The 27,177-nt window shown below is 48.8% G+C and overlaps 1 protein-coding gene across 1 annotated transcript in view; it reads right to left on the bottom strand.

The window, feature by feature from the left end:
- Positions 1–12,293, bottom strand: part of ADK (adenosine kinase) — a 78,605-nt gene extending 66,312 nt beyond the window's left edge. The window contains exons 1-2 of the mRNA XM_076054888.1: positions 12,003–12,293; positions 6,321–6,386 (exon numbers count right to left, since the gene is read on the bottom strand). Of these exons, the coding sequence (XP_075911003.1) occupies positions 6,321–6,386; positions 12,003–12,151 (215 nt within the window). The 5' untranslated portion in view covers positions 12,152–12,293. The remainder of the gene's footprint in view (positions 1–6,320; positions 6,387–12,002) is intronic.
- Positions 12,294–27,177: the final 14,884 nt, after the last annotated feature.

Genomic DNA, 27,177 nt, shown 5'->3' with positions numbered 1-27,177 from the left:
CCCTTAGAGATAGATACCCATATAAATAGAGACCCAGACAGATACATAGAGACCCATAGAGATACATAGAGACCCATAGAGATACATAGAGACTCATAGATACACACAGAGACCCATAGATATAGAGACCCACTGAGATGCATAGAGACCTATAGAGATACATAGAGACTCATAGATACACACAGAGACCCATAGAGATACACAGAGACCCATAGATATACACATAGAGACCCTTAGAGATAGAGACCCATATCTTTAGAGACCCAGACAGATACATAGAGACCCATAGAGATACATACAGACCCATAGAGATACATATAGACCCTTAGAGACACATAGAGACCCATAGAGATACATAGAGACTCATAGATACACACAGAGACCCATAGAGATACACAAAGACCCATAGATATACACATAGAGACCCTTAGAGATAGAGACCCATAGATATAGAGACCCAGACAGATACATAGAGACCCATAGAGATACATTGAGACCCATAGAGATACATAGAGACCCATAGAGATACATAGAGACCCATAGATACAGAGACCCATAGAGATGCATAGAGACCCATAGAGATACATAGAGACCCATAGGAGATACATAGATACCCATAGGATATACATAGAGATAAATAGAGATCCATAGAGATACATAGAGACCCATAGAGATACATAGAAATACATAGAGACCCATAGGATATAAATAGAGACCCATAGAGATACATAGAGACCGATAGGAGATAAATAGAGACCCATAGAGATACATAGAGACCCATAAGATATAAATAGAGACCCATAGAGATACATAGAGACCGATAGGAGATACATAGAGACCCATAGAGATATACATCGAGACCCATAGAGATACATAGAGACCCATAGGAGATACATAGAGACCCACAGAGATACATAGAGACCCATAGAGATATATAGAGACCCATAGAGATACATACAGACCCATAGAGATACATAGATACATAGAGATACATAGAGATACATAGAGACCCATAGAGATACATAGAGATACATAGAGACCCATAGAGATATATAGAGACCCATAGAGACCCATAGAGATACATAGAGACACATAGAGATACATAGAGACCCACAGAGACACACAGAGCCCCATAGGAGATACACAGAGACCCATAGGAGATACATAGAGATACATAGAGACCCATAGAGATACATAGAGATACATAGAGACCCAAGTAGATGCATGTGGAGGGGGGATACCGGGAGACTCGGAGAAGAATCGACACAGTGACCACCACGGTGAGGGAGATATCATATCCAAGCGTCCGTGGCGAGATGTAATGACTCCGTTGTGAATCGCACCTGCTCACTCACCAACACACTCATTGAAACACTCACTCACACGCTCACTCACACTCCCACTTGCTCACTCACCAACACACTCATTGAAACACTCACTCACACGCTCACTCACACTCCCACCTGCTCACTCACCAACACACTCACTAAACACTTACTCACCCGTTCACTCACACGCCCACCATGTTCACCAACACACCCACTCCTAAACCAACTCACCCACATACTCACCTGCTCCCTCACCACCCACTCACTCACCTGCCTACTCACCCACCTAACCACTCACCTAGCCACTCACTCACCAACCCACTCACTGACACATTCACTCACTCACTTACACGCTCACTCACACTCCCACCTGCTCACTCACCAACCCACTCACTAAACACTCACTCACCTGTTCACTCACCCCCCCACCATGTTCACCAACACACCCACTTCTAAACCAACTCACCCACTTACTCACCTGCTCCCTCACCCACCCACTCGCTCAACCATTCACTCACCTGCCTACTCACCCACCCAACCACTCACCTGGTCACTCACTCACCAACCCACTCACTGAAACATTCACTCACTCACTCACACGCTCACTCACACTTGCTCACTCACCAACCAACTCACATGTCTACGAAAGCTCCCACCCAACTCACCCACCCAGTCACCTGCTCACTCACCCACCCACTCACCCACTCACTCACACAACTACCCATACACTCACCCACTCACCGTCACCACCACCGTCTCATCTCCCCACACTCTCTAAATAAATCAGCTGTCACTATTCAAGACGAGTGACAACTTTTATCAATGAATCTCTGTGCGAGTGAGTGCGTTTCTCTGTGTGTCTGTGTGAATCTGTGTGTGAATCTGTGTGTGAGTCTGTGTATCTGTTTCTCTGCTTGAGTCTGTGTGTCTCTGTGTCAGTCTGATTGTGAGTCTGTGTGAGTCTGTGTGAGTCTGTGTGTGAGTATGTGTGAGTATGTGTGAGTCTGTGTGTGAGTATGTGTGAGTCTGCGTGTGAGTATGTGTGAGTCTGTGTGTCTCTCCGTTTGTTTCAATGTGAGTCTATGTGAGTCTGTGTGTGAGTATGTGTGACTCTCCGTTTGTCTCAATGTGAGTCTGTGTGAGTCTGTGTGTAAGTCTGTGCGAATCTGTGTGAGTCTGTACGTGAGTCTGTGTATCGGTCTGGCAAAACAACCCCCTACCTCCTCGTGGTGACGGACGGGCAATGCTGTCGTGGGCAGTGCTGTGGGGGGAGGCTAAACGGGGGCTCTGGACGGGTGCGAGGGGCTAGTAACCCCTCCACCTTCAATTAATTACCGCTAAACAAAGACGGAAATTTTTTATTTATAAGCTTGTGCCGGAGGCCCCGGGGGGACAGGCGTCTATGATGTCTCCTGGCCAAACCCCATTTAGCTGAGCCAGGAGATTGAATCTCTACCCTCGGGGCTCCTCCAGAAACAAAAAAACCCACTACGGGTGGCCACGTGGAATGTTCGAACGCTCGCTGCGGAGTAGAGGCTGCCACTCCTCTGTCGGGAGCTGGACCGATACCGCCTGGATCTCTGTGGTATTCAGGAGTTCCGGTGGACCGGTTCTGGCTCCTGCCACCATGAGGGGTGGACAGTCCTCTACTCGGGGCAGCAGACTGCCAAACAAGAGGGAGTAGTTCTTCTTCTGGACAAAAGAATGAAGGGGGCGTGGGAGCGTGGCGGTGAGGTGTGGGAAGCTGTAAGCCCCAGGTTACTTTGGGCTCGCCTTCCTATCAACCAGAGGCAAGGAGTGGTGGTCGTGGTTACTTATGCCCCCACTGAAAACAAACATCCGTGGAAAGATGCAGACAAGGCCGATGAGTCAGATGCCTTCCATGACCTCCTGTCACAGGTGCTGGCTAAAGTGGCCCCTCGGGATAGAGTCATCTTGTTGGGTGACTTCAATGCCCGAGTTGGTCATGATGCTAGCACCTGGTCTCAAGTCATTGGAAGGCATGGGCCAGATCAGCTCAATAACAATAGCAGGAGGCTGCTCGATTTTTGTGCAGCCCATGCGCTTGTAATTACCAACACGCTGTTCCGGCATCGGCGCATCCACATAACATCATGGATGCATGCCAGGTCCAAGCAAGAACATCTGCTAAACTACATAGTGACGGACCAGCGGATGCGGGCCCATGTCCTTGACACCAGGACCTACCGTGGGGCAAATATGCCCAATGACCATTGACTTGTCATCTGTAAGATGCGCCTGCCATTCTTCCACTCCAGTGGTGGGTGTACACCCAGGACCCCATTCAAACCCTTAGTGGCATGGTCTCAGCTAGCTGATGAAAGTTGCAAGGGAGAATTGAATCATCGCTTGCGGCTGGGGTTGGCATCGTCCCCCACTCCTCCTGATGTCGAGGGTAAATGGGCGAGGTTTAGGACTGTGGCTCATGCAGCTGCATTGGCTGCTTTGGGTACACGGTCCAGACCTCCCCAGAGACCCTGGCTGACAGAGGAGGTGTGCAGGCTGGCTGAGAAAAAGTGACAGGCCCACTGTCATCCGCAACAGCATCCCACGTCGGAGAATGAGGAGGCTTACCGCAGCCTTCGCTCGGAGGTTCGGAGAGCCATGAGGCGCTGCAAGGAAGGGTGGTGGTCGCGGGTTGCTGAGGAGATGGAGTCTGCCTCAGTGGCCCGCAATCACAAATCGCTCTTTAATTCCATCAAAAAAGTAACCTACAGCGCCACACCTATTACCATCATTAGGGGAAAAAACGGTGATCCAATCTCCGACCCCCAGGAACAGGTTCGCAGATTTGCTGAGCATTTCTGTGAGGTCCTGGGGGAGGGAAAATCCCTCAGCCAGGAAAACATCGTGGCACAAAGTGAGGATGACCCTGCTGAGGCTGCGGTGCCTCAAATATTGGAAGAAGTCACCCCCTGTGAGTGGCTGGCTGAGGTGCCATCTGCTGAGGAAGTATTGAAGGCGATCCGGAGTCTGAGACCAGGAAAGGCAGCGGGCAGAGATGATCTCCCAAGCGAAATGCTGAGGGAGGGTGGAGTTTGTGCACAGACTGCCCTATATGACATCATAACAACAGTCTGGACCACTGGACGGGTTCCGCAGGATTGGAAGGATGCCCTGGTGGTCCCCCTTTTTAAGAAGGGGGACCGCACAGACTGTAACAACTACAGGGGCATCTCACTCCTCAGTGTGCCGGGAAAGGTCCTGGCAAGGATTATTCAGCATCGCCTTGCCAGGCACGCTGAGGAGAGGCTTGCGGAGCCCCAATGCGGTTTCAGGAAAGGGTGGTCCTGCACAGATGCCATATTTTCTGTCCGTCTGCTACAGCAGAGGTGTAGGGAATTCCAACAGGACCTACATCTCTGCTTTATTGACCTGGTCAAGGCCTATGATACCATCAGTAGGCCTGGGCTCTGGGTCGTTCTTCGTGCTTTTGGAGTACCTGATCCTCTGCTCACGATCATTAAGGACCTTCATGATGGTGAGCGGGCCCGGGTAAAACTACGTGGCCGGGAGTCAGAGCCATTCCCTGTACACCTCGGGGTGCGACAGGGATGTCCTCTGGCTCCCACATTATTTAACATCTATTTTGACCACGTAGTTCGTGAAGCCTTCAATAGCTGTACCGGGGGAATCTCCATATGGTACAGATATAATGGGAGGCTAATCGATGCCCGGGTGCGGTCAAGGGATGGCTCCCTATTGCTCAACCACGTTATGTATGCTGATGATTTGGTAATAGCTGCTCAGTCAGAGGAGGAGTTGGAGACACTGCTGCTGAGACTGGAGCGTGCCACTAAGAGGTGGGGCCTTACCATCAGCCCCACCAAAACTAAGCACCTGCCTGGGTATTTTGTACCATTGGACACTCCACCCCCACAACTCCCAATCGGTGATGGGGCAGTTGTGGAGAGAGTGAAGAGTTTCCCATACCTGGGCAGTGTGCTTATGACTGGCTCCAGTTTAACAGCAGAGGTCTCACTCCGAATCAGTCGAGCGGCAATATCTTTTCATCGGTTGCGTAACGCTGTGTGGAAGCTACCTGGTCTCTCGCTCCGCACTAAGCTTCAGGTCTTCTCGGCCATGGTCATTCCCTCCCTTCTCTACGCTTGCGAAACGTGGACCCCCCTAATGGAACATCTTCGCCGGTTAGAAACATTTAGGCTGGCTTGCCTACGATCCATCCTGGGTTTAACCAGACTGGATTGTGTGAGGAGCTCACCTTGAAAGATCTGGGCAGGGTCCCATCGGTGAGCTCCTCCGGCAGGCAAGGCTGCGATGGCTGGGTCATGTAGCCCGCATGCCCAGCCACCGCATGCCGAAACAGCTTTTGTTTGGCCGGATTGAGGGGGCTAAGCGGGCGCGGCACGGGCTAGAGAAGAGATGGAGTGATGTGGTACAGGAGGACGTGGAGCTGAGTGGACTTGCCGATGACTGGTACCAGCGGTGTCAAGATCGGCCTCTGTGGAGGAGGCTCGTGAAGGATGCTACTGGGCAGTTGGAGGCAGTCGCCCTCCAACAACAACGGAGGGCGGAGGAGCGACGCTCACAACAACGAGCGGAGCGCCGGGTGGCTAAAGCACAGCAGGTTGGCACAGTAGGGGGCACAGGTGGTGCATCAGCCAGTCATCTCAGTCAGTCGACCCGTGGCACCTGGGTCTGCCCCGTGACCTCCTGCCAGCGGGCGTTCGACACTTCACGTGGCCTCAGGGTGCACATAGCCTGGCACAAGCGTCGTGGTGACGTCACCGCCACTTAGTGGCAAATGGCGGTTGTTGTTGTTGTTGTTGTTGTTGCTGAGTCTGTGTGTGAGTGTAAGTCTGTGTGTGAGTGTGTATGCGTCTTTGTGTGAGTCTGAGTGTGAGTCTGTGTGAGTCTGTGTGTGAGTGTGTGTGTGAGTCTGTGTGTGAGTCTGTGTGTTAGTCTGTGTGTGAGTGTGTGTGAGTGTGTGTGAGTCTCTCCGAGTCTCACCAAGCAACAGGGCCACCATCTTTGTCGTTTGAAGCCTTAGACGTGGCAGAATCTTTATTCGTCGAGCTGAGGAGGAGGAGGGAGACACGGGGAGGGAGACACGGGGAGGGAGACACGGGGAGGGAGACACGGGGAGGAGGGGGGGAGGTCGGTGAAAGGTGAGTGATTTAATCACTGGATATCGTGGCTTGGCCAAAGACCCAGGTCACTGCTGTGGAGCTGCTATCGCAGAGTTCAGCACCAGAGCCAGGGTCAGAGTCCAGGGGGAGTTTCCCCGATAGAAATCACACAGAGACATGGCACACTACACACACTGATACACTGACACACACTGACACAACAACAACAACCGCCATTCGCCACTAAGTGGTGGTGACGTCACCACGACGCTTGTGCCAGGCTATGTGCACCGTGAGGCCACGTGAAGTGTCGAACGCCCGCTGGCAAGAGGTCACTGGGCAGACCCAGGTGCCACGGGTCGACTGACTGAGATGACTGGCTGATGCACCACCTGTGCCCCCTACTGTGCCAACCTGCTGTGCTTTAGCCACCCGGCGTTCCGCTCGTTGTTGTGAGCGTCGCTCCTCCGCCCTCCGTTGTTGTTGGAGGGCGACTGCCTCCAACTGCCCAGTAGCATCCTTCACGAGCCTCCTCCACAGAGGCCGATCTTGACACCGCTGGTACCAGTCATCGGCAAGTCCACTCAGCTCCACGTCCTCCTGTACCACATCACTCCATCTCTTCTCTAGCCCGTGCCGCGCCCGCTTAGCCCCCTCAATCCGGCCAAACAAAAGCTGTTTCGGCATGCGGTGGCTGGGCATGCGGGCTACATGACCCAGCCATCGCAGCCTTGCCTGCCGGAGGAGCTCACCGATGGGACCCTGCCCAGATCTTTCAAGGATTTGTGAGCTCCTCACACAATCCAGTCTGGTTAAGCCCAGGATGGATCGTAGGCAGGCCAGCCTAAATGTTTCTAACCGGCGAAGATGTTCCATTAGGGGGGTCCACGTTTCGCAAGCGTAGAGAAGGGAGGGAATGACCGTGGCCGAGAAGACCTGAAGCTTAGTGCGGAGCGACAGACCAGGTAGCTTCCACACAGCGTTACGCAACCGATGAAAAGATATTGCCGCTCGACTGATTCGGAGTGAGACCTCTGCTGTTAAACTGGAGCCAGTCATAAGCACACTGCCCAGGTATGGGAAACTCTCCACTCTCTCCACAACTGCCCCATCACCGATTGGGAGTTGTGGGGGTGGAGTGTCCGATGGTACAAAATACCCAGGCAGGTGCTTAGTTTTGGTGGGGCTGATGGTAAGGCCCCACCTCTTAGTGGCACGCTCCAGTCTCAGCAGCAGCGTCTCCAACTCCTCCTCTGACTGAGCAGCTATTACCAAATCATCAGCATACATAACGTGGTTGAGCAATAGGGAGCCATCCCTTGACCGCACCCGGGCATCGATTAGCCTCCCATTATATCTGTACCATATGGAGATTCCCCCGGTACAGCTATTGAAGGCTTCACGAACTACGTGGTCGAAATAGATGTTAAATAATGTGGGAGCCAGAGGACATCCCTGTCGCACCCCAAGGTGTACAGGGAATGGCTCTGACTCCCGGCCACGTAGTTTTACCCGGGCCCGCTCACCATCATGAAGGTCCTTAATGATCGTGAGCAGAGGGTCAGGTACTCCAAAAGCACACACACAGAGACACACACTACACACAGTAACACACACAGAGACACACACTGGCACACACTACACACACTGACACACACACTACACACACTACACACACTGATACACTGACACACACTGACACACACTACACACACTGACACACACACAGAGACACACACTGGCACACACACTACACACACTGACACACACACACTGATACACCCTACACACACTGACACACACACAGAGACACACACCGACACATCCTACAACAACAACCGCCATTCGCCACTAAGTGGCGGTGACGTCACCACGACGCTTGTGCCAGGCTATGTGCACCGTGAGGCCACGTGAAGTGTCGAACGCCCGCTGGCAGGAGGTCACTGGGCAGACCCAGGTGCCACGGGTCGACTGACTGAGATGACTGGCTGATGCACCACCTGTTCCCCCTACTGTGCCAACCTGCTGTGCTCTAGCCACCCGGTGCTCCGCTCGTTGTTCTGAGCGTCGCTCCTCCGCCCTCCGTTGTTGTTGGAGGGCGACTGCCTCCAACTGCCCAGTAGCATCCTTCACGAGCCTCCTCCACAGAGGCCGATCTTGACACCGCTGGTACCAGTCATCGGCAAGTCCACTCAGCTCCACGTCCTCCTGTACCACATCACTCCATCTCTTCTCTAGCCCGTGCCGCGCCCGCTTAGCCCCCTCAATCCGGCCAAACAAAAGCTGTTTCGGCATGCGGTGGCTGGGCATGCGGGCTACATGACCCAGCCATCGCAGCCTTGCCTGCCGGAGGAGCTCACCGATGGGACCCTGCCCAGATCTTTCAAGGATTTGTGAGCTCCTCACACAATCCAGTCTGGTTAAACCCAGGATGGATCGTAGGCAGGCCAGCCTAAATGTTTCTAACCGGCGAAGATGTTTCATTAGGGGGGTCCACGTTTCGCAAGCGTAGAGAAGGGAGGGAATGACCGTGGTCGCGAAGACCTGAAGCTTAGTGCGGAGCGACAGACCAGGTAGCTTCCACACAGCGTTACGCAACCTACACACACACCTACACAGACACACACCTACACACACACCTACACACACCTACACACTGACACCCACACCTACACACACACACTGACACCTACACACACACACCTACACACACACACCTACACACACACACCTACACACACACACCCACACACAGACACACACACAGACACACACACAGACACACACACACCTACACACAGACACCTACACACACACACCTACACACAGACACCTACACACACCTACACCTACACACAGACACCTACACACACACACACACCTACACACACACACACCCACACACACCTACACACCAACACCTACACACACCTACCCACACACACCTACACACACACACACCTAGACACACACACCTACACACACACACCTACACACACCTACACACACACCCACACCTACACACACACACGCACCTATACACACACACCTACACACACACACCTACACACACACACACCGACACACCTACACACACACCTACACACAGACACCTACACACACACACACCTACACACACACCTACACACACACACACACACCTACACACACACACCTACACACCCACCTACACACACACACTGACACCCACACACCTACACACACCTACACACAGACACACACACCCACACACCTACACACACACAGGCACACCTACACACACACACACCTACACACCCACCTACACACGCACACTGACACCCACACACCTACACACACCTACACACACACACCCCACCTACACACACACCCACACCTACACACCCACTCCTACACACACACACCTACACACACACACCTACAAACACACCCACACCTACACACACACACCTACACACACACCCACATCTACACACACACACCTACACACACCCACACTGACACACCTACACACACACACACCTACACACAGACACCTACACACACACACACCTACACACACACACACACCTACACACAGACACCTACACACACACACTGACACCCACACACCTACACACACCTACACACAGACACACACACCCACACCTACACACACACACCTACACACACACCCACACCTACACACACACACCTACACACACACACCCACACTGACACACCTACACACACACACCTACACACAGACACCTACACATACACACCTACACACACACACACCTACACACACACCTACACACACACCTACACACAGACACCTACACACACACCTACACACACACACTGACACCCACACACCTACACACAGACACACACACACCTACACACACACACCTACACACACACCTACACACACACCTACACACACACTGACACCTACACACACCCACACCTACACACACACACCCACACACACCTACACACACACCTACACACACACACCTACACACACACACCTACACACACACCTACACACACACACTGACACCCACACACCTACACACACCTACACACAGACACACACACACACACCTACACACACCTACACACACACACACCTACACACACACACCTACACACATCTACACACACACACACACTGACACCTACACACACACACCTACACACACACACCTACACACACACACCTACACACACACACTGACACCTACACACACACACCTACACACACACACCTACACACACACACCTACACACACACACTGACACCTACACACACACACCTACACACACCTACACACCCACACCTACACACACACACCTACACACACCTACACACCCACACCTACACACCCACACCTACACACACACCCACTGACACACACACACACTGACACCTACACACACACACCTACACACACACCTGACACACACACACACTGACACACACACACACTGACACACACACACACTGACACACACACACTGACACACACACACACCGACACACACACCCACTGACACACACACCCACTGACACACACACACACACACTGACACACACACACACACACTGACACACACACACTGACACACACACACACACTGACACACACACACACCTACACACACACACACCTACACACCTACACACCTACACACACACACACCTACACACACACCTACACACCACACACACTGACACACACACACTGACACACACACACACTGACACGCACACACACTGACACGCACAAAGACAAAGATCCCCCGTATAGCCTTAACAGACTGTAGGGGCAAGTGCTGTTAGCGAGCACCTATGAAGGCCGGAACGGTACACGAGGGGGTGGGTGGCCAGCACCACGCCCGACCGCCTTTGTCTCCCTAGTGGCAATGTTTACACACCGCACCAGGTACTCATTTGAGGCTGAGTCGACCTAGGGGAGGCCCAGGACCGGTTCAGATAATTGTCACTGGTGTTGGCCGTGAGCGGGAATCGAACCCGGGTCGCCAGGTTCATAGCGCAGCGCGCTAACCGCTACACTACCGCACCCCACAACACTGACACACACACACCTACACACACCCACACCTACACACTGACACCTACACACACACACCTACACACACACACCGACACCTACACACACACCTACATACCACACACACTGACACACACACACTGACACACACACACTGACACACACACACTGACACACACACACACTGACACACACCCACACCTACACACTGACACCTACACACACACACCTACACACACACACCGACACCTACACACACCGACACCTACACACACACCTACACACCACACACACTGACACACACACACTGACACACACACACTGACACACACTGACACACACACACACTGACACACACCCACACTGACACCCACACAACAGCCGTCGTAGTCGTCACAGCTGCTATCGGCTTGAACCCTCTCAGGGCAAGGTCACGCGGCCACATAACGGATTACCGCGAGCGCTTGTGGCGGGTGACCGCCCTCGCCTGGATCCCCTACCGGGCAGGGTCGCTCTCGCCCCGGCGAAGCCTCTTAGGCCGCAACGCCTCCTCGCCGTGCTCCCGAGCGGCGGCGGCGGCTCCCCGCTCCGTCTCCTCCCCGACGCCGCTCGGGAGGATTCCCTCGCCCGATCGCCGCTTCCTCGACATCGCTGCCCACGAAGCACCGCCGTCGGTTAGCGGATTAGCGGTGGTGGCTGGATGGTGATGGATGGCGGGTGATGATGGTGATGATGTGTGGCGATGGTGGTTGGTGGCGGCGGCTATGTTGGAGTTCGTGTGAAGAGATTGATGGTGGTGATTGTATTTGCTACTCCTGATGATGGTGATTTTGTATTTGCTACTGCTGATGGTGGTGGTTGTATTTGCTGATGATGATGGATGGTTGGTTGATGGTGGTGGATGGTGATGGATGGTGATGAGTGGTAGTGGTAGATGGTGGTAGTTGATGGTGGTTGGTAGTGGCTATGTTGGAGTTCGTGTGAAAAGATTGATGGTGGTGATTGTATTTGCTGATGACGGATGGTTGGTGGTGGATGGTCGTGGTGGTGATGATGGTGGTGGAAGTGGTGGATGGTGGTAGTGGTAATGGATGGTGGTGGTGGTAGTGGATGGTGATGATGGTGGTAGTGGTGATGGTGACAGTGGTGATGGTGGTGATGGTGATGGTTGTAGTGATGATGGTGATAGTGGTGATGGTGGTGGTGATGGTGTTGATGGTGGTAGTGGTGATGGTGATAGTGGTGATGGTGGTAGTGGTGATGGTGGTAGTGGTGGTAGTGATGATGGTGATAGTGGTGATGGTGGTAGTGATGATGGTGATAATGGTGATGGTGATAGTGGTGATGGTGATAGTGGTGATGGTGGTAGTGGTGATGGTGGTAGTGGTGGTAGTGATGGTGGTGATGGTGGCGGTTGTAGTGATGATGGTGATAGTGGTGATGGTGGTAGTGGTGGATGGTGGTAGTGGTAATGGATGGTGGTGGTAGTGGATGGTGGTGGTGGTAGTGGATGGTGATGATGGTGGTGGTAGTGGTGATGGTGATAGTGGTGAAGGTGGTGATGGTGACGGTTGTAGTGATGATGGTGATAGTGGTGATGGTGGTGGTGGTGGTGATGGTGGTGATGGTGGTAGTGGTGATGGTGATAGTGGTGATGGTGATAGTGGTGATGGTGATAGTGGTGATGGTGATAGTGGTGATGGTGATAGTGGTGATGGTGGTGATGGTGGTAGTGGTGATGGTGGTGATGGTGGTGGTGATGGTGGTAGTGGTGATGGTGATAGTGGTGATGGTGGTAGTGGTGATGGTGATAGTGGTGATGGTGGTAGTGGTGATGGTGATAGTGGTGATGGTGGTGATGGTGGTAGTGGTGATGGTGATTGTGGTGATGGTGGTAGTGGTGATGGTGGTGATGGTGGTAGTGGTGGTGATGGTGGTAGTGGTGATGGTGATAGTGGTGTTGATGGTGGTAGTGGTGATGGTGGTAGTGGTGATGGTGGTGATAGTGGTGATGGTGGTGATGGTGGTAGTGGTGATGGTGGTGATAGTGGTGATGGTGATAGTGGTGATGGTGATAATGGTGATGGTGGTGATGGTGGTGATGGTGGTAGTGGTGATGGTGATAGTGGTGATGGTGGTGATGGTGGTGATGGTGATAGTGGTGATGGTGATAGTGGTTATGGTGCTGATGGTGGTGATGGTGGTAGTGGTGGTGATGGTGGTAGTTTTGGTGATGGTGGTAGTGGTGATGGTGGTAGTGGTGATGGTGGTAGTGGTGGTAGTGGTGATGGTGATAGTGGTGATGGTGATAGTGGTGATGGTGGTAGTGGTGATGGTGGTGATGGTGGTAGTGGTGATGGTGATAGTGGTGATGGTGATAGTGGTGGCGATGGTGATAGTGGTGGTGGTAGTGGTGATGGTGGTAGTGGTGATGGTGGTAGTGGTGGTAGTGGTGATGGTGATAGTGGTGATGGTGATAGTGGTGATGGTGATAGTGGTGGTGATGGTGATAGTGGTGGTGGTGGTGGTAGTGGTGATGGTGGTAGTGGTGGTAGTGGTGATGGTGATAGTGGTGATGGTGATAGTGGTGATGGTGATAGTGGTGATGGTGATAGTGGTGGTGATGGTGATAGTGGTGGTGATGGTGATAGTGGTGGTGGTAGTGGTGATGGTGGTAGTGGTGGTGATGGTGATAGTGGTGATGGTGGTAGTGGTGATGGTGGTAGTGGTGGTGGATGGTGGTGGTGGTATTTTCTACTGCTGATGGTGATGGTGTTTGCTGATGGTATTTTCTGATATTTGCTGATGGTGATGGCGATATCAGCTGAGTTTTAGTGAGTGTGTGTACAGCGATTGGAGTAACGGTCGATGATAGATCATGATCGATAATGTTGATTTTGATATTTGCTGATAGACGCTGTTGGCGTGGAGTCGTTTCTTTGCTGCTGATGCTTAACATTACTATTGATGAGATTTGCTTATTATGATATTTTGTCTATGGCGATTATGGATATTGATGATTGTGACGATAAATCTGCTACTGCTGCAACTTTGTAAATGCACAGTCGATACAGCTGATGATGCTGCTGATGCTATTGATCTAGCAGATGCTACTATTGATGTAGCTGCTGCTGCTATTGATGTAGCTGCTGCTACTATTGATGTAGCTGCTGCTGCTGCTATTGATGTAGCTGCTGCTACTATTGATGTAGCTGCTGCTGCTACTGATGTAGCTGCTGCTGTTTTTGATGGAGCTGATGCTGCTATTGATGGAGCTGATGCTGCTATTGATGTAGCTGCTGCTGCTATTGATGTAGCTGCTGCTACTATTGATGGAGCTGATGCTACTATTGATGGAGCTGATGCTGCTGCTACTATTGATGGAGCTGATGCTACTATTGATGGAGCTGCTGCTACTACTGATGTAGCTGCTGCTACTATTGATGTAGCTGCTGCTACTATTGATGTAGCTGCTGCTACTATTGATGTAGCTGCTGCTACTATTGATGTAGCTGCTGCTACTATTGATGTAGCTGCTGCTACTATTGATGTAGCTGCTGCTACTATTGATGTAGCTGCTGCTACTATTGATGTAGCTGCTGCTACTATTGATGTAGCTGCTGCTACTATTGATGTAGCTGCTGCTACTATTGATGTAGCTGCTGCTACTATTGATGTAGCTGCTGCTACTATTGATGTAGCTGCTACTGCTGCTACTATTGATGTAGCTGCTACTGCTGCTGCTATTGATGTAGCTGCTGCTGCTACTATTGATGTAGCTGCTGCTGCTACTATTGATGGAGCTGATGCTACTATTGATGGAGCTGCTACTGCTGCTGCTGTTGATGGAGCTGATGCTACTATTGATGTAGCTGCTGCTGCTACTATTGATGGAGCTGCTGCTACTATTGATGGAGCTGCTACTGCTGCTGCTGTTGATGGAGCTGCTGCTGCTACTTTGTGGCGTGTACCGTGATCAGTGGCAGTCAGAGAAAGGAGGCCGGATTTCTGTGCGCGTGGCTTTAAATAGGCGTCATGAGCGGCTGCTGCCGCTGCCTACCGAGATAACTCAGCCACTCCCTCTGCCTACTCCTCCACCACCACCACCACCTGTCTCACGCCCTCCTTCCATCCCTCCATTCACCACCCTCCTTCCCTCCCTGCCTCCTCCCCTTCCCTCCTCCCTCCTCCTTCCTTCTTTCACCCACCCTCCTCGTGTTTCCCTCCTCCTCCTCCCCGTGTCTCTCTCCTCCCCGTGTCTCTCTCCTCCCCGTGTCTCTCTCTCCTCCTCCTCCCCGTGTCTCTCTCCTCCTCCCCGTGTCTCCCTCCTCCTCCTCCCCGTGTCTCTCTCCTCCCCGTGTCTCTCTCCTCCCCGTGTCTCTCTCTCCTCCTCCTCCCCGTGTCTCTCTCCTCTTCCTCCTCCCCGTGTCTCTCTCCTCCCCGTGTCTCTCTCTCCTCCTCCTCCCCGTGTCTCTCTCCTCCTCCCCGTGTCTCTCTCCTCCTCCCCGTGTCTCTCTCCTCCCCGTGTCTCTCTCCTCCCCGTGTCTCTCTCTCCTCCTCCTCCCCGTGTCTCTCTCCTCCTCCCCGTGTCTCTCTCCTCCCCGTGTCTCTCTCCTCCCCGTGTCTCTCTCCTCTTCCTCCTCCCCGTGTCTCTCTCCTCCCCGTGTCTCTCTCTCTTCCTCCTCCCCGTGTCTCTCTCCTCCCCGTGTCTCTCTCCTCCTCCTCCCCGTGTCTCTCTCCTCTTCCTCCTCCCCGTGTCTCTCTCCTCCCCGTGTCTCTCTCTCTTCCTCCTCCCCGTGTCTCTCTCCTCCCCGTGTCTCTCTCCTCCTCCTCCCCGTGTCTCTCTCCTCCCCGTGTCTCTCTCTCCTCCTCCTCCCCGTGTCTCTCTCCTCCCCGTGTCTCTCTCTCCTCCTCCTCCCCGTGTCTCTCTCCTCCTCCTCCCCGTGTCTCTCTCCTCCCCGTGTCTCTCTCCTCCCCGTGTCTCTCTCTCCTCCTCCTCCCCGTGTCTCTCTCCTCCCCGTGTCTCTCTCTCCTCCTCCCCGTGTCTCTCTCCTCCCCGTGTCTCTCTCTCCTCCTCCCCGTGTCTCTCTCCTCCCCGTGTCTCTCTCTCCACCTCCTCCTCCTCGTGTCTCCCTCCCCGTGTCTCCACATCCCTTATCCTAAACTACAAACTATTTTGTATGTTACCAGACCCACAGACACCCACAGTAACCCATACATACCCATAGACTCAGAGGGACCCACAGACCCACATGTACCCAGAGACCCACAGAGACCTATACCCATAGACACCCATACTCATAGAGACTCATAGATATACATAGAGACCCACAGATACACACGGAGACCCATAGATACACACAGAGACCCATAGACACCCACATATACCCAGAGACCCACAGAGACCCACAGAGACCTATACTCATAGACACCCATACTCATAGAGACTCATAGATATACACGGAGACCCACAGATACACACGGAGACCCATAGACATCCACATATACCCAGAGACCCACAGAGACCTATACCCATAGACACCCATACTCATAGAGACTCATAGATATACACAGAGACCCATAGATACACACAGAGACCCATAGACACCCACATATACCCAGAGACCCACAGAGACCCACAGAGACCTATACCCATAGACACCCATACTCATAGAGACTCATAGATATACACGGAGACCCATAGACACCCACATATACCCATAGACCCACAGAGACCTATACCCATAGACACCCATACTCATAGAGACTCGTACTAAAACTAAACTATTTTATTATTGTACCAGGTGTAAGGTCCCACTGAGCTGCTGTGTCGGTCTCTTTCAGAAGCTGGACCTGGCCGTCACGCGTCGTGACAGCAACTCAACCACGTGGCTCATACCACGTGGTTGTCATCATCACCACCATCACCACCACCACCGTGTTGACATTAATAGCAGCAGCCAAATCGCTCTAAACGCGTAGAGACGCCGATTCTAAATAAAACCGGAAGGCCCGCAGGGACAAAAAAATCCACACGGCCACAGGGCGAGAGAGACGCGCAGACTCCAAATGTGCAGCAGCAGCAGCGGGCATCGTCGGGATGAGTGGTGGTGGTGTTAGGCAGAAAACTTACTCTGTGAGAGGAATCGGCCGTTCCACTCACTCACCCACCCACCCACACACTCACCCACCCACTCACTCACTCACCCACCCACTCACCCACTCACTCACCCACTCACTCACCCACTCACCCACACACTCACCCACTCACCCACTCACTCACTCACCCACCCACTCACCCACCCACTCACCCACTCACCCACTCACTCACCCACTCACCCACACACCCACCCACTCACTCACTCACTCACCCACTCACCCACTCACTCACCCACTCACCCACCCACTCACCCACTCACCCACTCACTCACTCACCCACTCACCCACTCACTCACTCACCCACTCACTCACCCACTCACTCACCCACTCACCCACTCACTCACCCACACACCCACCCACCCACACACTCACCCACTCACCCACTCACTCACTCACCCACCCACTCACCCACCCACTCACCCACTCACCCACTCACTCACCCACTCACCCACACACCCACCCACTCACCCACTCACCCACTCACCCACACACCCACCCACTCACCCACTCACCCACACACCCACACACCCACCCACTCACCCACACACTCACCCACTCACCCACTCACCCACACACCCACCCACTCACCCACTCACTCACACACTCACCCACTCACTCACACACTCACCCACTCACTCACCCACACACTCACCCACTCACTCACCCACTCACTCACCCACTCACCCACTCACTCACCCACTCACTCACCCACTCACCCACTCACCCACACACCCACCCACTCACCCACTCACCCACACACCCACCCACTCACCCACACACCCACCCACTCACCCACCCACTCACCCACACATCAGGCCATCTCTTCTCTAACCCATGCCACGCACTGACTCACTCAACAACCGCCATTCGCCACTAAGTGGCGGTGATGTCACCACGACGCTTGTGCCAGGCTATGTGCATGTTGAGGCCACGTGAAGTGTCGAACACCCACTGGCACGATATCACGGGGCAGACCCAAGTGCCAAGGGTCGATCACTGAGATGACTGGCTGATGCACCACCTGTGCCCCCTACTGTGCCAACCTGCTGTGCTTTAGCCACCCGGCGCTCCGCTCGTTGTTGTGAGCGTCGCTCCTCCGCCCTCCGTTGTTGTTGGAGGGCGACTGCCTCCAACTGCCCAGTAGCATCCTTCACGAGCCTCCTCCACAGAGGCCGATCTTGACACCGTAAGTCCACTCAGCTCCACGTCCTCCTGTACCACATCACTCCATCTCTTCTCTAGCCCGTGCCACGCCCGTTTAGCCCCCTCGATCCGGCCGAACAAAAGCTGTTTCGGCATGCGGTGGCTGGGCATGCGGGCTACATGACCCGGCCATCGCAGCCTTGCCTGCCGGAGGAGCTCACCGATGGTACTTTGTCCAGATCTTTCAAGGATTTGTGAGCTCCTCACACAATCCAGCATGGTTAAAACCAGGCTGGATTGTAAGCAGGCTAGCCCTAAATGTTTCTAACCGGCGAAGATGTTCCATTAAGGGGGTCCACGTTTCCACCACCACCATGTGACGTTTTTGTGTTGTGCGTGGCGCGTGTAGCTCGGCTTTTTATTGTGTTTGGTTATTTGTGTTGCTGGTGACTTTGTGTTTCTATCGAAATCGCCTCCAGTACTGTAGCTGCTGCCGGCAATAAAAGTTGTTTAAAAGTCAAAAGTCTCTCTCTGTCTCTCCCCCCTCTCTATTTCTCGCTTTCCCCCTCTCTATGTCCCTCTGTGAACAAAGAGCTTTCTAGCTCATCGGATTTCTCCTACTGCAGTATACATTGTGTAGTGACTGTCCCACACGATCCCTGGGACAGAGGAATCAAGAAGGCAGGGGAGCGAACACTCCACGCTGTGATTGGTTAGGGGGCACGGGGAGCAACATTCAAAATTGAAAAAAAGCTGCACGTTTGGGTGAGCATCAGGGGGGTGGGTGAGTGGGTGGGTGGGTGAGTGAGTGGGTGGGTGAGTGGGTGGGAGCTAGTAGGTGGGTGGGAGCATGAGTGGGTGAGTTGGTAGGTGGGTGAGTGAGTGGGTGAGTGAGTGGGTGGGTGAGTGGGTGAGTGTGAGTGAGTGGGTGAGTGGGTGAGTGGGTGGGTGAGTGGGTGGGTGAGTAAGTGGGAGGGTGAGTGAGTGGGTGAGTGAGTGGGTGGGAGCTGGTCAGTGGGTGGGAGAGTGAGTGGGTGAGTGGGTGGGAGCTGGTAGGTGGGTGAGTTGGTATGTGGGTGAGTGGGTTGGTAGGTGAGTGGGAGCTGGTAGGTGGGTGAGTGAGTGGGTGGGTGAGTGGGTGGGTGAGTGGGTGAGTGGGTGGGTGGGTGGGTGAGTTGGTAGGTGGGTGGGTGAGTGAGTGAGTGGGTGAGTGGGTGGGAGCTGGTAGGTGGGTGGGAGCATGAGTGGGTGGGTGAGTGGGTGAGTGGGTTAGTGGGTGGGTGGGTGAGTGGGTGAGTGAGTGGGTGAGTGGGTTAGTGGGTGGGTGGGTGAGTGGGTGAGTGAGTGGGTGAGTGGGTGGGTGAGTGAGTGGGTGAGTGGGTGGGTGAGTGGTTGAGTGGGTGAGTGAGTGGGTGAGTGGGTGGGTGAGTGGTTGAGTGGGTGGGTGAGTGGTTGAGTGGGTGGGTGAGTGGTTGAGTGGGTGGGTGAGTGGTTGAGTGGGTGGGAGAGTGGTTGAGTGGGTGGGTGAGTGGTTGAGTGGGTGGGAGAGTGGGTGGGTGAGGGTAAGAGAGGTGACGACGATTGGTGGAGACGGAGTGTGACGAGGTGCGGAGCCAGGACGAGGTTAAAAGAGGGAGCAGGAGGCAGAGTTTGGGGGCATTGTGGGAGGGAGTCGTGGATCTTCCGGAAGCCGTGGAGTTCTTCCGGAAACAGCAGATATCTTCCGGAAGACGGATTGCTATTGGTGGGGTGGGGGGGAACTGCCTCGCGCTCCAAGTTTTGGTGGCGATCTTCCGGAAGCAGTAGACATCTTCCAGAAGGGCATTGCTTCTAAACGTCGCTATAGTTTGATGACGCCCGCGATTTAAACGTCTTCTTTGGTTCTTTCGGTAAAGTCACGTAGAATGAGAATAAAATAATAAAATAAAATAAGACAATAAAATTTTATTGCCTCATTTTATTAAAATTTAATTGTCTTATTTTATTTTGTTATTTTATAAAAATGTAATTGTCTTATTTTATTTTATTATTTTATTAAAAATTGATTGTTTTGTTTTATTTTATTATAATAAAATTGTCTTATTTTATTTTATTTTTTTTAAAAACAGAAGGTATATTTTATTATTTATTAAAATTTATCGCCTTATTTTATTATTTTATTAAAATGGATTGTCTTATTTTATTTTATTATTTTATAAAAAATTTATTGCCTCATTTTATAAAAATGTAATAGTCTTATTTTATTTTATTATTTTATAAAAAATTTGTGTCTTATTTTATTTTATTATTTTATTAAAAATGTATTGTCTTGTTTTATTTTATTCTAATGTAATTGTCTTATTTTATTATTTTATAAAAAATGTATTGCCTTATTTTATTATTTTATTAAAATGTATCGTCCTATTTTATTTTTTTATTTTATTACAAATCAAGCGTCATATTTTATTTTATTATTTAATAAAACTTTTGCCTTATTTTATTATTTTATTAAAATTTATTGTCTTATTTTATTTTATTATGTTATTAAAATTTCATTGTCTTATTATATTTAATTATTTTATTAAAAATGTATTGTCTTGTTTTATTTTATTGTAATTTAATGGTCTCATTTTATTTTATTATTTCATTTAAAATTTATTGTCTTATTTTATTATTTTATTAAAATGTATCGTCTTATTTTACTTTATTATTTTATTAAAATTTTATTGTCTTATTTTATTTTATTGTTTCATTAAACTTTTATTGTCTTATTTTATTATTTTATTAAAATGTATTGTCTTATTTTATTTTATTATGTTATTAAAATTTAATTGTCTTATTTTATTTTATTATTTTATTAAAATGTCATTATCTTATTTTATTTTATTACTTTAATAAAAATGTATTGTCTTGTTTTATTTTATTATAATTTAATTGTCTTATTTTATTTTATAATTGGATAAAAAAGTTATTGTCTTATTTTATTATTTTTAAAAAATGCACCGCCGTCTTAATTTTATTATTTAATTAAAATTTCGTTGCCTTATTTTATTATTTCATTAAAATGTTATTGTCTTATTTTATTAAAATGTATTGCCTTATTTTATTTTATTATGTGATTAAAATGTTATTGTCTTATTTTATTACTTTATTACAATTTATTGTCTTATTTTATTTTGTTAAAATGTAATTGTCTTATTTTATTATTTTATTATTTTATTCTCATTCCACGTGACTTTACCGAAAGAACCAAAGAAGATGAATCCTTGCAGTCACGAAAGCTTTAAATCGAGATTGAAACGTAGTTTTTATTTTCTTTGAACCTATGTGGCCGTCCATAAATGACGTCACGCACCTAGGGGGGGTGGGGGGGGGGGTCAGACATTTGTGACGATGTGTGACGAGGCGGAGGGGAGAGGGTGAGAAATGTGACGTCACGTCAAAACGGGCAGCTTTAAATAAATAAAGACAACACGGTTCTAACTTAATTAAATAGACTTTTATACTGGTAGGCACGAAGATTGTAAACTGAGTGTACCAGCCTGCAGTAGATTAATGCGTCCGTCCGTCTGTCCGTCCGTCCCCTTTCAATACTTTAACGAAGTGAAATCTCGTGCTGTTGGGGTGTGTAATAATTTGTCCGAAGAGCCCTCAACGATTTTTGAGGGCAACAAGGTGGGAAGACGCTTCTCAATTTGCACAATTTTACGTGACAATGTCGTAAAATTGCGCAAAATTCCAATGTTCCTACCAGCCCCACCCTGCAGGGACCTGTTTAATAAATGTTTTCCACCTACAACATCAGAGTGTGCGGCGCCTACATTCAATACGCAACTACAACGACGACAACAACAATAGTTTAAAGCCATTCGAAGCATTGCTCATCGGTTTTTTTCGGTAAAGTCACGTGGTGTAGAACTACAATAAAATTATATTAAAACGAAAAAAAAAACAATCGCGACGTTTCGGCCACAACGCAAGCGACCTTCGTCAGGGTGTCAAGAACAAACGACGGAGGTAAATGCGACAAAAAAGACCTGCAAAAACATTTTGATTTAAAGCTTTCGTGACTGCAATGATTCATCTTCTTTGGTTCTTTCGGTAAAGTCACCACCACGTAGAATGAGAATAAAATAATAAATTGATAAAATAAAATAACACAATAATATTCTCACGACGTTTCGGCCACAACACAAGCGGCCTTCATCAGGTGAAGGGACGAGACTCCAGCGCTGTCCTACCAGACAGTCTCGTCCCCTTCACCTGATGAAGGCCGCTTGTGTTATGGCCGAAACGTCGTGAGAATATTATTATCGTGTTATTTTATCAATTTATTATTTTATTCTCATTCTACGTGGTGACTTTACCGAAAGAACCAAAGAAGATGAATCATTGCAGTCACGAAAGCTTTAAACTGAAAAAAACATTTTGATTTAAAGCTTTCGTGACTGCAGTAATTAATATTCTTAGTTCTTTCGGTAAAGTCACGTTGAAGGGAAACAAAATATATATAAAACAATATATATTTAAAACAATATATATTTATATAAAGCAATATATTTTATTATTTTATTGTTTCCCTTCAACGTGGTGACTTTACCGAAAGAACTAAGAATCTGAAAAAAAAACATATTTTTCAGGTTTGTTGAATTCTCGTCTCTAAATTTTTTTTTGGTCGCATTTACCTCCGTGATTTGATCTTGACACCCGACGAAGGTCGCTTGCGTTGTGATCGAAACGTCGTGACCTCCGTGGTTTGTTCTTGACACCTGACGAAGGTCGCTTGCGTTGTGATCGAAACGTCGTGACCTCCGTGGTTTGTTCTTGACACCTGACGAAGGTCGCTTGCGTTGTGATCGAAACGTCGTGACCTCCGTGGTTTGTTCTTGACACCCGACGAAGGTCGCTTGCGTTGTGATCGAAACGTCGTGATTGTTTTTACGTTTTAAAACATAATTTTATTGCATTTCTACACACGTGACTTGACCGAAAAAAACCAATGAGTAACTTTATGCAGTCACGAAAGCTTTAATACTTTACGATTTGAAGCATGTTTTATATATATATTTTTTTTGGGGGGGGGGGGCAGAGCTTTGTGACGTCATATTCGAGGAGGGGGTGGGTCTGAACTTTTTGTGACGTCATGCGACGACCCCCGGGGGGGGGGGGGGTAAGAAATCGTCCAAAATCGCGTGACGTCATTTATGGACGGCCCCTGACTTACGTAACGTTTTTAAAAAAATAAGAAAACACGCCGCCACTTTTTTTTCAAAATGTTCTCGCTGTGGTTTTCACGCCTGATGACGACGATTGCTTCTCGTGTTGCAGTCGAAACGTCGTGAGAATGTTTATTGTTTCATATATTTTTTATTATTATTATTTTATTGTTGCCCTTCTAACGCGTGGATCATATTTTGTCTGTTGCGGTCGCACCCGACTTAAGAGCCGCATGGTTCACAGGGGCTATACCTAAATAAATGAAACAACTTGAAACTTGGATCACATATGGATCACGGGCCACCACAAATGCAAAAGGCGAAATCTGAAGTTTCATCGGGAGATCTGGAGAAGGCCGATGCAAAGGACAAGCAAGGAGGTTTTGAGTGTTTCTGCTGGGCGCTTCTTGGTAGCACGTCAGCTTTCAAGAAATGAATCGGACAGACATGACGTTGGGTACCAGAAGAGATGTGAAGAGGAGGAGGAGGAGGCCTCACGTTGTGTCAAGACGTGATGTGAAAGCAGCAAGAGAGCGGTATGCACTTCAAATTGCATTTGTATTTTCAAAACAAAATGCAGCAAAGAAGAGCACCAGGTTATACTGCATCCATATGACCAACACAAACATTTTAAATTTTGATTGAAAGCTTTCGTGACTGCAGTGATTCATATTCCTGGTTCTTTCGGTAAAGTCACCACGTTGAAGGGAAACAATAAAATAGTAAAAATATATATGAAACAATCAAAATTCTCACGACGTTTCGACTGTAACGCAAACAGTCATCATCAGGTGGTTTTTCGCACCTGATGATGACTGTAACGCAAACAGTCATCATCAAGGTGGTTTTTCACACCTGATGATGACTGTTTGCGTTACAGTCGAAACGTCGTGAGAATTTTATTGTTGTATATATTATTATTTTATTGTTTCCCTTCAACGTGGTGACTTTTCCGAAAGAACCAAGAATATGCATACAACATGAACATATTAAGACAAAAAGGGACCCCTATAGGAAACAATTTAGAAGCAATTGTAAGGGAATGAAATGGGGATAGAGTAGGAAGAGATAGAAAGAGTAGTACACACTTGAATATTAGAACCTTATGGTGGGACCCCGGGGATCCATAAGCCCCCAGCTTTTGCATAAACATTAGGTTATAATGTAAACAAAAACTGTTATTTTTCTCTCTGTGTCTCTGTGTCTGTGTCTCTCTGTCTGTGTCTCTCTGTGTCTGTGTCTGTCTCTCTGTCTGTGTCTGTCTGTCTGTGTGTCTCTGTCTGTGTCTCTGTCTGTGTCTGTCTGTCTGTGTCTCTGTGTGTCTCTCTGTCTGTGTCTGTCTGTCTGTGTCTGTCTGTCTCTCTGTCTGTGTCTGTCTGTCTGTGTCTCTGTGTGTCTGTGTCTCTCTGTCTCTCTGTGTCTCTGTCTGTCTGTGTCTCTCTGTGTCTGTGTCTCTCTCTGTCTGTGTCTCTCTGTGTCTGTGTCTCTCTGTGATTTTTTTTGCACAGCGTTCGTGTACGGTGCTTTTTTTCTGCAAGACTTTGCAGTTTTTTCCTGGATTTTTCCATACTCTTTGGTTCTATTCGGTAAAGTCACGTAGTAGGTAAAAAAATCAAACAACAAAAATCACGACGTTTCGGCCACAACACAAGTGGCCTTCATCAGGTGAAGGGGACCGTACTGTCACGAGGACAGCGTTGGAGTGAAGACAGTCCAGCCCAGGTCGCGTCCTTTTAAGCTGTGTGGGAGGAAACAAAACGCTTTGACAAAGGAATTATCATAAAATAACCGTAAAGCACAAGAGGACCGGCACGGAGGGGGGGGGGGGAGTTTACAAATGTAGGTTGTGAAGTGAAATAAGCTTCTATGAAAGTTTGCTATATCACTACTTGGACAAATATCATTGAAAATTAGTTTAATGTTTGGTATGATTTAGAACATCTTTCCAACGGTTGCTTAACTTGAAACCATCTTCTCGGTTGAAATTGTGTCTGTGTTCATGTGTTTTTGTGTTTTTGTCCGATGCGGTTGCACCCGATTCAAGAGCCGAATGGCTCACAGGGCTATACCAAAATAAATGAAAAAAAATGAAACTAAAACTGAAAACGTGGTGGTGACTTTACCGAAAGAACCAAGAATAATAATTTTATTGTTTTATATATTTTTATTATTTTATTGTTTCCCTTCTAACGTGGTGGTGACTTTACCGAAAGAACCAAGAATAATAATTTTATTGTTTTACAATAATTGTATTGTTTTATATTTTTATTATTTTATTGTTTCCCTTCTACGTGGTGGTGACTTTACCGAAAGAACCAAGAATGATAATTTTATTGTTTTATATATTTTTATTATTTTATTGTTTCCCTTCTACGTGGTGGTGACTTTACCGAAAGAACCAAGAATAATAATTTTATTGTTTTACAACAATTGTATTGTTTTATATTTTTTATTATTTTATTGTTTCCCTTCTACGTGGTGGTGACTTTATCGAAAGAACCAAGAATGATAATTTTATTGTTTTACAATAATTTTATTGTTTTATATATTTTTTATTATTTTATTGTTTCCCTTCTACGTGGTGGTGCCTTTACCGAAAGAACCAAGAATAATAATTTTATTGTTTTACAATAATTTTATTTTTTGGCTCACATGCCATTGACTTTTCCAAGACGGAGGTTCTTTGTAAGCCATCTGGCTTCCATGAGAGATTCGTTCATGAGGCTATCCACATATACAAGCACAGAGACAATTTCAACCGAGAAGATGGATTCTATCTTAGCAATCATTGGAAAGATTTGATAAACCATTTCAGTTCTTAATTGATTGTTCACGCTTACAGTGGCTTTCAGACAGCATACATTATAAAAAATTTCGTCTCCCCCCTCCTCTTTTAAAAAAATAGATGGACTAGTCCTGGGCAAACTGCCAAATCGCTGCGCGTGACGCCAACGTTTTTTTAAATAAATAAATAAATGTGCCGTTTAAAAATAAATTTATGCAAACCAACACACCTGATGATGACCGTTTGAGTTATGGTCGAAACGTCGTGAGAATTTTTTATTTTTTATATATATTTTGTTATTTTGTTGTTTCTCTTCAACGTGACTTTACCGAAAAAACTAAGAATATGAATTACTGCAGTCACGAAAGCTTTAAATCAAAATTTAATCGCCTC

Source organism: Petromyzon marinus, chromosome 68 (genome assembly GCF_048934315.1).
Source record: "Petromyzon marinus isolate PM22_M1 ecotype Great Lakes invasive population chromosome 68, UKy_Petmar_22M1.pri1.0, whole genome shotgun sequence".
Classification (NCBI taxonomy): Eukaryota; Metazoa; Chordata; class Hyperoartia; order Petromyzontiformes; family Petromyzontidae; genus Petromyzon; species Petromyzon marinus.
Note: the sequence above shows the minus strand (reverse complement) of the source record. Positions and strands in the feature narration are given on the sequence as shown.